This window comes from Bombina bombina, chromosome 6 (assembly GCF_027579735.1).
Source record: "Bombina bombina isolate aBomBom1 chromosome 6, aBomBom1.pri, whole genome shotgun sequence".
NCBI lineage: Eukaryota > Metazoa > Chordata > Amphibia > Anura > Bombinatoridae > Bombina > Bombina bombina.
Genome location: NC_069504.1, coordinates 996458830 through 996471061, shown reverse-complemented (window position 1 = coordinate 996471061; position 12232 = coordinate 996458830). Strand labels below are relative to the sequence as shown.

The 12232-nt window shown below is 37.9% G+C and overlaps 1 protein-coding gene across 1 annotated transcript in view; it reads left to right on the top strand.

Annotated features, from left to right (window-relative positions):
• The window catches only part of NMUR2 (neuromedin U receptor 2), a 290911-nt gene extending 285694 nt beyond the window's left edge, over positions 1–5217 (top strand). The window contains exon 4 of the mRNA XM_053719655.1: positions 4833–5217. Within this exon, the coding sequence (XP_053575630.1) occupies positions 4833–5092 (260 nt within the window). The 3' untranslated portion in view covers positions 5093–5217. The remainder of the gene's footprint in view (positions 1–4832) is intronic.
• The last annotated feature ends 7015 nt before the right edge of the window (positions 5218–12232 follow it).

Genomic DNA, 12232 nt, shown 5'->3' with positions numbered 1-12232 from the left:
TCGGGTTTAGTGCACTTGGTCTAACGCATGTCAGGTTACCACGCAAGCAATAAGTGTGTTTTATGAACAGTGCGCTCCATTGAACTCTGTGGGGAGAAGAATTTAGCACAGTCGCAATTTCTGAAGTTGACACACATCGGGTTTCTCTCTCACGCTAACTTTTTACTTTCAACATTTAATACACGCACTAACACACCCGCGTAAAAAGTTTACTTTGTGGGCAGTTAGTAAGTCCTTAGAGTGTAATGTATGTTTTCTTGTGTTTGTTATTTGGCTAAAACTATTATGAAATCTCAAAAAAATAACACAATTTAAAAAAAAAAAATGCAGAGTCTTACAGATACAGCTAATCAATTAAAAAATCTCTACTTTTTTTCCATACAAATACAAAAGATTAACAGGACTATATGTGTGTGTGTTAACACAAAAATAAATTCATAAATTAAAAAATCCTGGATCTTTATATTAGCCAACTTTTTCACTGACATGACATTGTTACCTCCATATTTAAAGGGCCATGAAACCCAAAATTTTCCTTTCAGGATTCAGATAGATCATGTGATTTTAAACAGCTTTCCAATTTACTTCTAAATTTTCTTAAGTCTCTTGGTATCCTTTGATGAAGTAGCAGCTTTGCACAATTTGGCTAACCAATGACAAGAAGCATTTATGTGTGGCCTCCAATCATCAGCAATGCTCCTAGTATTGCATTGCTGCTTCTCAGCTTACCTAGGTATGTTTTTAAACTAAGGATACCAAGAGACCAAAGCAAAGTAGATAATATAAGTAAACTGGAAAGTTGTTTAAAATCACATTCTCTATATGAATCATGAAATAAAATTAAAAAATGGGGTTTATGTCCCTTTAAAGGACATGATCATTTTTTAAAATAGAGCTTACAGTTTTAACCCCTTATGACCAGCGCTGTACCCTGTACGACGCTGGTTGTTAAGTCCCTTTAAAGGACATGATCATTTTTTTTAAATATTTCAGACAAAGCTTACAGTTTTAACCCCTTATGATCAACGACGTACCCTTTACGATGCTACTGTCATGGGCCTCTCTCTGTCGTGATCTCACTAAAATGGGGCAGTGCAGAAATAGATGGGCAGAGGTACCGATGCAGAGAGGGCCACTCTGGGATTAGGGGGTGGGATGTGTCTAAAGCTAAAATTAATCCTAAATGCTACCTAATTAACCCTTTCACTTAGGGTTGCCAGGTGTCCGTCACAAAAATACCGAACACCTAAGAAAAAAATGCAGTGTGGGGGGGGGTATAGTTTGAGGGGAAATATATATATATATATATATATATATATATATACACACACTGTATATATGTATGTGTATATATATATATATGCTATATATATATGCGCTAAATATATATATATATATATATATATATACTGTATATATGCTATATATATATATATATATATATATACAGTATGTATATGTATACAGTATATATATATATATATATATATATATATATATATATATATATATATATATATATATATATATATACAGGGAGTGCAGAATTATTAGGCAAGTTGTATTTTTGAGGATTAATTTTATTATTGAACAACAACAATGTTCTCAATGAACCCAAAAAACTCATTAATATCAAAGCTGAATAGTTTTGGAAGTAGTTTTTAGTTTGTTTTTAGTTATAGCTATTTTAGGGGGATATCTGTGTGTGCAGGTGACTATTACTGTACATAATTATTAGGCAACTTAACAAAAAACAAATATATACCCATTTCAATTATTTATTTTTACCAGTGAAACCAATATAACATCTCAACATTCACAAATATACATTTCTGACATTCAAAAACAAAACAAAAACAAATCAGTGACCAACATAGCCACCTTTCTTTGCAAGGACACTCAAAAGCCTGCCATCCATGGATTCGGTCAGTGTTTTGATCTGTTCACCATCAACATTGCATGCAGCAGCAACCACAGCCTCCCAGACACTGTTCAGAGAGGTGTACTGTTTTCCCTCCTTGTAAATCTCACATTTGATGATGGACCACAGGTTCTCAATGGGGTTCAGATCAGGTGAACAAGGAGGCCATGTCATTAGATTTTCTTCTTTTATACCCTTTCTTGCCAGCCACGCTGTGGAGTACTTGGACGCGTGTGATGGAGCATTGTCCTGCATGAAAATCATGTTTTTCTTGAAGGATGCAGACTTCTTCCTGTATCACTGCTTGAAGAAGGTGTCTTTCAGAAACTGGCAGTAGGACTGGGAGTTGAGCTTGACTCCATCCTCAATCCGAAAAGGCCCCACAAGCTCATCTTTGATGATACCAGCCCAAACCAGTACTCCACCTCCACCTTGCTGGCGTCTGAGTCAGACTGGAGCTCTCTGCCCTTTACCAATCCAGCCACGGGCCCATCCATCTGGCCCATCAAGACTCACTCTCATTTCATCAGTCCATTAAACCTTAGAAAAATCAATCTTGAGATATTTCTTGGCCCAGTCTTGACGTTTCAGCTTGTGTGTCTTGTTCAGTGGTGGTCGTCTTTCAGCCTTTCTTACCTTGGCCATGTCTCTGAGTATTGCACACCTTGTGCTTTTGGGCACTCCAGTGATGTTGCAGCTCTGAAATATGGCCAAATTGGTGGCAAGTGGCATCTTGGCAGCTGCACGCTTGACTTTTCTCAGTTCATGGGCAGTTATTTTGCGCCTTGGTTTTTCCACACGCTTCTTGCGACCCTGTTGACTATTTTGAATGAAACGCTTGATTGTTCGATGATCACGCTTCAGAAGCTTTGCAATTTTAAGAGTGCTGCATCCCTCTGCAAGATATCTCACTATTTTTGACTTTTCTGAGCCTGTCAAGTCCTTCTTTTGACCCATTTTGCCAAAGGAAAGGAAGTTGCCTAATAATTATGCACACCTGATATAGGGTGTTGATGTCATTAGACCACACCCCTTCTCATTACAGAGATGCACATCACCTAATATGCTTAATTGGTAGTAGGCTTTCGAGCCTATACAGCTTGGAGTAAGACAACATGCATAAAGAGGATGATGTGGTCAAAATACTCATTTGCCTAATAATTCTGCACTCCCTGTATATATATATATATATATATATATATATATAAAGAAAACCAAAGCATTAAATAGTGCATTTACTTATTTACTGCAGAATAAACTGTTAAAAAAAAAAGTTTACAGAGCAGCACAAAATATTAAGGAAAAACTTATAAACACACTATTCAGGCCCCTTAAGTACCAGAGAGAGTTGCACATCTGCTACAGCCCTCTCAAGCGCTTAGTGGGTTAAACAGTGTGTTTAATTAGACTAAAGCTAAATGAAAGTAAAAAAATATTTATGGCTTACAAGTTACAAATCACAGGGCATGGAGGTTTAGATAATCCTCACCTCTCTTCTGCCTGTGTGTAGGGAGAACGACACTGCACACTCCCACAGACTCCTCTCTGCGTGCTGCCCCTCCCCCACAGCAAACGGAGACCTGTGAATTGTAACAGGTCTCTGAAAGGGGGAGGGTTGTGCAGATCGTATCTCCCTCTTGTCAACCCCACGCAGAGAACTTAAAGAAAGCATGCAGTTCTTCACTTGCCCTGGTCAAAGTATAAGTAAATGCTACTGTAGGGGGCTATTTAAAATGTCCGGTTTTTCAATAAAAAATGTACCAGGCAGCTGGTTGAAAAAACGGACTGTCCGGTCAAATACCGGACACCTGGCAACCCTACTTTCACTGCTGGGCATAAGTGTGGTGCACAGCTGAAATTAGCGGCCTTCTTATTACCAAAAAACAATGCCAAAGCCATATACGTCTGCTAATTCTGAACAAATGGGATCCCAGAGAAGCGTTTGCAGCCATCTGTGCCACAATTGCAAAAGCTGTTTGTAAATAATTTCAGTGAGAAACCTAAAGTTTGTGAAAATGTTAGCGATTTTTTTTATTTGATAGCATTTGGCAGTATAATGGTGGCATGAAATATACCAAAATGAGCCTAGATCAATACTTTGGGTTGTCTACTAAAAAAAATATATATAATTTTGATAGGTAATAAAAAGAATTCTGTTTAAATGTATTGACGGCAAAAATGCTAAAAATGATCTGGTCTTTTGGGGAAGTTTTAGTCTGAAATGGCCGGTCCTTAAGGGGTTAAAAAAGTTTCCAATTAACTTCTACTATCAAATTTGCTTTTGTCTCATTATATTCTTGCTAAAGAGGGTACTTAGGTAGGTATCATGCACCTGTCTAGAGCTCTTGCAAATGTATAGCATTGTCAACAGTATTCTTGCAAAACTGCTGCCATATATTACTCCAGGCATGAGCACACTCCTAAGCCTACCTACCTGCTTGTCAACAAAGGATACCAAGTAAACAAACTAAATTTGATGGTAGAAGTATTGGAAACTATTTTTAAAAAATCGTATGTTTTATCTGAATCTTGAAAGAAGAATTTTTGAGTTCTCATTCTATGTATTCATAGGAATAATAGTCTGCACTCACTGGGTTTATGTATAGAATTAGATCAATTCCTTTAATACAATTATTTCTATGATTGTATACAGCATTCTGGTACCCTTGTAAATCAACTCATATCTGTTTGTGAGAGTGCACTTTTCAGGACTTATATATGATTTTTAGCCTGTGTAAATGGTGCTTTTTATGTGCATTATAAAAAGGTTGTAAGTACAATGTTCATTTAATATATTTTTATACAACTGTTTTATTCAATATCTGGAAATAGTGTTGCTCTGCTTGAAATAAGCTAATGAATCTTTTTTCATTATCTTCAGTTAACGTTGCTTTCCCTTGAATCTCCTCAGGTGTCTTCTTCTACCTCAGTTCTGCTGTCAATCCTCTGATCTACAACCTTCTGTCTCGACGTTTCCATACTGCATTCCGGAACTTTCTGCCCCCTCTATTTAAACACTGGACGCCAAGGCTTCCAGTGCAAAGTCTAGCTCCTCAGAAGACCACTATTTCTCTTGCAGAAAGGAATCGTATAGACTCTGTAGAGGAGGGAAGCCCTTCATTTCCTCATCGCACCTCTGTATGTAGCTCCCATCTCTCTACAGTCCTTTAGCAAAGCATGCAAAATTACCATCTACATACTTATCATTTTATAGCAGGACGATGGTGAATAATATGTCTTCAAAAAGTCCATATATTATCTTGCCCACACATTGACTGGCAAATCTTTTTTAAGGGACATTAAAAACCCATTTTTTCTTTTCTTTCATGATTCAGACAGAGCATGCGTTTTTAAACATATATCCAATTTGCTTCTATTATCTAAATTGCTTAATTATTTTATTCTCAGGAGCAGCAATGCATTACTGGGAACTAGCTGCTGACTGGTGGCTGAACAAAAATGCCTCTTTTCATTTGTTCACCACCAGATGTCTTCAGATAACTCCCAGTAGTGCATAGCTGCTCCTTCAAAAATGGATACCAAGAGAATGAAGCAAATTAGATAAATGAAGTAAATTGGAAAATCACATGCTCTATTTGAATCATGAAACATAAGAAAAAGAAAAATGTTGGTTTTTATGTCCCTTTAATGAATGCGGAAGCAACTTAATAAGGAAGAGCTAAAGCTTTTCATTACAAGAGTGGATAACCCATAATGCTTTGTGCATGCCGATCATATTAAACAAGTCACAAGCTTGCCAACTGTGTCACATCATGTGATTTGAATATATTGTGTATATGTGCATGCGTAATATTGCATTCTGCTTGCTTCATCTAACCATACTCCAGCAAAGAACCAGTGTAAAAGTTGTATTTACTGACTTTTTTATGTTACATTCATATAGAGCACTTAAAATATGTGTTAATGAAATCATATGGCTTTATATTGAAAATAAAAAAATAAATATGATATTGTAAATATCTTTAAAAATAATGTATTGATGTTATTGGAATCATGCAAATGTTTCTTTTCTTTTTTTTTTTTTTAATTAACCTTTGTGAGGCAAATATAAGTGTTATGTATGTTCTGTAAATAAAATAGTTCAATTCCAAATAAAATCAATTTGCAACTTCAGGTTGTAACAATACAAAAGGTTGAAACATCTATACTATTTTATGAAGTGTGTGTGCGCATGTGTGCGTGTGTGCATGTGTGTATGTGTTCATGTGTGTGTGCGCACATATGTGTGTGCATGAGTGCACGTGTGTGTGTGTGGGCGCATACAGTGGGGCAAAAAAGTATTTAGTCAGTCACCAATTGTGCAAGTTCTCCCACTTAAGAAGATGAGAGAGGCCTGTAATTTTCATCATAGGAATACCTCAACTATGAGAGAAAAAATGTGGAAACAAATCCAGACAATCACATGGTCTGATTTGGAAAGAACTTATTTGCATATTATGGTGGGAAATAAGTATTTGGTCACCTACAAACAAGCAAGCATTCTGGCTCTCACAGACCTGTATCTTCTTCTTTAAGAGGTGCCTCTGTCCTCCACTCATTACCTGTATTAATAGCACCTGTTCGAACTTGTTATCAGTATAAAAGACACCTGTCCACAACCTCAAACAGTCACACTCCAAACTCCACTATGGTGAAGACTAAAGAGCTGTGGAAGGACACCAGAAACAAAATTGTAGACCTGCACCAGGCTGGGAAGACTGAATCTGCAATAGGCAAACAGCTTGGTGTGAAGAAATCAACTGTGGGAGCAATAATTAGAAAATGGAAGACATACAAGACCACTGATAATCTTCCTCAATCTGGGGCTCCATGTTGCCCGCGACAGCCCCAAAACATCACTGCTCTAGAGGAGATCTGCATGCAGGAATGGGCCAACATACCAGCAACAGTGTGTGACAACCTTGTGAAGACTTACAGAAAACGTTTGACCTCTGTCATTGCCAACAAAGGATAAATAACAAAGTATTGAGATGAACTTTTGATATTGACCAAATACTTATTTTCCACCATAATTTGCAAATAAATTCTTTCCAAATCAGACAATGTGATTGTCTAGATTTGTTTCCACATTTTGTCTCTCATAGTTGAGGTATACCTATGATGAAAATTACAGGGATCTCTCATCTTCTTAAGTGGGAGAACTTGCACAATTGGTGGCTGACTAAATACTTTTCTCTTGCAAGATGTATCGAGTCCACGGATTCATCCAATACTTGTGGGATATTCTCCTTCCGAACAGGAAGTGGCAAAGAGAGCACCCACAGCAGAGCTGTCTATATAGCTCCTCTCCTAACTCCACCCCCCAGTCATTCTCTTTGCCGGCTCTAAGCAACAAGGAAGGGTAAAGTGAAAGTGGTGACAGGAAACTTCAGTTGAGGAACGGTTTTGCAGGCTATGCTGCACTGAGGTATGTTCATTCATTTTTTTCTAGAAAGACTGTGATATTTCAAGAAAAGGGCTGACATTATCCCCATGAGGGGAAGGGTAAGCTGTAATCAAACACTTATGGTAGTATTACAAGCCTGCATAAGGGCTAAGTTACTCTGCTGGTTGACACTTATAACAAAGCAAACGTTTTTTGAGAAATTTGGTAAAACGTTTTTGGGACTTTTTATTTAGAGGGTTCATTTGGCTTATTTTGAAAGTTTCATCCCACATGGCTGTTTTTAACACTTGAGGTGTTACTTTAAGGACCAACAGACATCGTGTAAGAGGTGGGTGGGGCCTAATTTTGCGCCTTAGATGCGCAGTTGTTTTTCATTCTGGACAGCAAGCTGCAACACAGGAGGGTCCTGAAGCGGTTTTGGGGCCAAAACAAAGCTTTATTCCCTCAAACTCAATCCCCAAGGGCAGGTAGGCACCACAGCAGAGCTGTGGCAAGATGCTGACTGTATATTTTCCATTTTTTTTACTCTTGTCAATCCGGTTTTGTTATTAAGGGGTTAATTTCATTTTTTACTAGTGGTGCAACCTTACTAAGGCTTACTACATATACTGTAAAAAATTTGAAGGATTTGTTGCAATTTTAAGCAGTTTTGCAGAACGTGTTTTTTTCTCTTAAAGGCACAGTACCGGTTTTTTGAAATTGTTGTTTTACATTGAATAAAGTGTTTTCCAAGCTTGCTTATCTCATTACTAGCCTGTTAAACATGTCTGACATCAAGGAACCTCCCTCTTAGAATGTGTCCCACTTGTACTGATATTTCTATAAATTTTAATGAGCATATTGTAGCACTTAACAATGTAGCACTAGAGGATTCTCAGACAGAAAGAAATGAGGTTATGCCATCTAGTTCTCCCCAAGTGTCACAACCAGGAATGCCCGCACAAGCGACGCCAAGTACATCTAGTGCGTCTAATTCATTTAGCTTACAAGACATGGCAGCAGTTATGAATTCTACCCTCACAGAGGTTTTATCTAAACTGCCTGGGTTGCAAGGGAAGCGTGATAGCTCTGGGTTAAGAACAAATGTTGAGTTTCTGATGCTTTAGTAGCCGTATCCGATATTCCCTCACAATGTTCTGAGGTAGGGATGAGGGATTTGCTGCCTGAGGGAGAGATTTCTGATTCAGGAAAGACGCTCCCTCAGACAGACTCTGATATGACAGCCTTTAAATTCAAGCTAGAACACCTCCGCTTGTTGCTCAGGGAGGTATTGGCGGCTCTGGATGATTGTGACCCTATTGTGGTTCCAGAAGTTGTGTAAAATGGACAAATACTTAGAGGTCCCTGTTTACACTGATGTTTTTCTGGTCCCTAAGAGGATTGCGGATATTGTTTCTAAGGATTGGGATAGACCAGGTATACCGTTCCCTCCTCCTCCTACTTTTAAGAAAATGTTTCCCATATCGGATACCATGCGGGACTCGTGGCAGATGGTCCCTAAGGTGGAGGGAGCTATTTCTACACTAGCTAAGCGTACAACTATACCTATTGAAGACAGTTGTGCTTTTAAAGCTCCTATGGATAAAAAATTGGAGGGTCTCCTAAAGAAATTTTTTGTTTATCAAGGTTTTCTTCTCCAACCTATTGCATGCATTGTTTCTGTAACTACTGCAGCTGCTTTTTGGTTCGAGGCTCTAGAAGAGGCTCTCCAGGGGGAGACCCCATTAGATGATATTCTGAATAGAATTAAGGCTCTTAAGCTGGCTAATTCTTTCTTTACAGATACCGCTTTTCAACTGGCTAAAATAGCGGCAAAAAATTCAGGTTTTGCCATTTTAGTGCGTAGAGCATTATGGCTTAAGTCCTGGTCAGCTGATGTGTCATCAAAATCAAAGCTTTTGATCATCCCTTTCAAAAATAAGACCCAATTCGGGCCTGAACTGAAGGAAATTATTTCAGACATCACTGGAGGGAAGGGCCATACCTTCCCTCAGGATAAAACAAATAAAAATAAAGAACAAACTAAATAATTTTGGTTCCTTTCGAAACTTCAAGAGTGGTCCCGCTTCAGCCTCCCCTGCTGCAAAGCAAGAGGGGAATTTTGCTCAATCCAAGTCAGTCTGGAGACCTAACCAGGTTTGGAACAAGGGTAAACAGGCTAAGAAGCTGCCTCCAGGACAGCATGAAGGGTTAGCCCCCGATCCGGGACCGGATCTAGTAGGGGCAGACTCTCTCTCTTCGCTCAGGCTTGGGCAAGAGATGTTCACGATTTCTGAGCTTTAGAAATTGTTTCCCAGGGATATCTTCTGAACTTCAAAGATTCCCCCCCAAGGGGGAGATTTCACATTTCTCAATTGTCTGCGAACCAGACAAAAAGAGAGGTGTTCTTACGCTGTGTAGAAGACCTACATACCATGGGAGTGATTCACCCGGTTCCAACCTGTTTGTTTTTTTTTTTTTGTTTTTTTTAAAGTTTTTTATTGAGAGAACCTCACACATCACAACATCAAAAAAAAATTAGAAATCAGCCTTTTTCCAGAAATGCAAATCAAATAATCCAAACAAATTTGGAAGACACAGCTTCCTATGTTTATACAGTCTAGCAGTATACAACTACAGTTCCTGTTCAAACTAGATCCTTTATAGCTGCCGATTTGGCTTACGATGGGGGGGGGGGGGGTGAGGGAAGAAAAGGAAGAAAGAAAAAGAAAAAAAAAAAAGAAGGAACCCAATTGTGTCTGTCTCCTGACTTGATAGTCAATCGGTCCCCTGCCCCTGACAGAGAGCGTTAAAGCCAGTGTGCAGGAAGAATCTCCTCGGCGACCAGCATAATAAAATTAATATTATTCTTCAGAGGGGTAACAAATTGCGCCTGTGCCCGCTGGGGCCATGCTAAATTTACCTTCTTCCACTTATCAAAGAAGAGCCTGGTAACCTTTTCGGATCCCCCGATTAGGTATTGTCTTTCAATAGTCATTTGTAGCTTAATAATGTTAACAAACTCACCTACCGTCGGGGCCTCAGAAGCTCCCCATTTCAAAAATATCATATGATGGGCTGCCAAGATAACCATGTTAATTAGCTGTCCCTCACCTTTATGTCGCCCATATTCTTTTAATAAAAAAATATGTCTTAATTGAAGGGCACACTCCTCTCGTATAAATCTATTCACCCAAAATTGTATTTTGCTCCAGAATTGACTTAATTTTTGGGCAGTCCCATATACAATGTTGCAGGTCAGCTCCCTCTTTATGACATTTACAGCAATTTCCCTTATCCCCATTCTGCTTCCATTTACTCATCCTCATTGGGGTTAGATAAAAATTATTTAGCAGCTTAACCTGTGATTCTTTCCAGCTTACTACTCTCGTGGCTGCATCTGCCAATTTAATGCTCCTTTCAATATCTTCGTCTTGCAGTGGGTTAATATATTTAGTAAGAAACCTTTTCCTTTCATTAATATGTTCTTTCCCTGAAATATTTAATGAGCATTTATACCAGTATGATATGGATCTTTTACCGGCCGCATATAATTTCACTCCTATATCAATTCCTGGGTCCCATACAATCCTGTGCATTTGCAATCGTTTAAAGAGATAACTTTTTGCTTGTAAAAAGGCAAATAATGTTTTTGTTGGTAACTGATATTGTTCAGCCAAAGTTTCAAATGTTTGTAGCACTGGCCCATCACCCTGAACTAACTGGGAAAAATAACGTAGTCCTTTCTGCGACCAGATTTTAAAAGCCGAATTGTTGCCTAGCCCGGGTGTAAAATCAGGGGTGCCAATAAATGGCAAATATTTAGATATTAGGACATCTTGACCTACTAATCCACAAAATTTCTGCCATGCACGGACCACATTAGCGAAAGTTAAAGGGACACTCAAGTCAAAATTAAACTTCATGATTCAGATACAGCATGCAATTTTAAACAACTTTCCAATTTACTTCCATTAACAAAATGTGCACAGTCTTTTTATATTTACACTTTTTGAGTCACCAACTCCTACTGAGCATGTGCAAGAATTCACAGCATATACGTATATGCATTTGTGATTGGCTGATTGCTGTCACATGATACAGGGGGAGTGGAAATAGACATAACTTTGCAATTTATTTAACAAAAATCTACCTCTCATTTGAAGTTCAGACTAAGTGCTATTGCATTGTCTTCTTATCATGCATTTGTTGATTATGCAAATCTACAGTGTTGACTGGTCCTTTAAGAGCGTGCTAACATTACTAGGCAAACTCCTAAATGGATGATGTAAAATTGCTTTGAGATCAAAGGGTTTTAACAGGATAGATTCTATATTGTAATAAGTTACATAATTAGCTTCCGTCAACCAATCTATTCCAAATTTCATAAGGGCGACAATATTGTATCTTACAATATCTGGCAAAGCCAAACCAATAAATCTTTTGCTTTGAACCAGTTTTCTGATAGCTATACAAATTTTTTCTTACCCCAAATAAAATGCGCACATGCTCTATTGTACTTTATAACATCTCGTTTATTGATCAAAAGTGGTAAATTTTGCATTAAAAACAATAACCGGGGGAAAGCGATCATTTTACTCAAAACTATTTTCGCGGAAAGCGATAAGTATTGTATGTTCCATTTGCCTAATCTTCCCTCTAGTTTATAAAAAAACTCAGAGTAATTAAGACTATACCATTCTTTAGGGTTTTTACTTATTTTGATACCTAGATAATTTAACGATTTTACTACTGTAAAACCGTGCTGTGTCAAACGCGCTCTTATTTGATTGATCCAGAGCAGCTCTTATTTTTCCTTATTAATCTTATATCCAGAGAAAGTGGTAAAATTGTTAATAATAACCAAACATTTAGGTATACTTTCTTTGGTATGCTGAAGAAATAACATGATGTCATCAGAATAT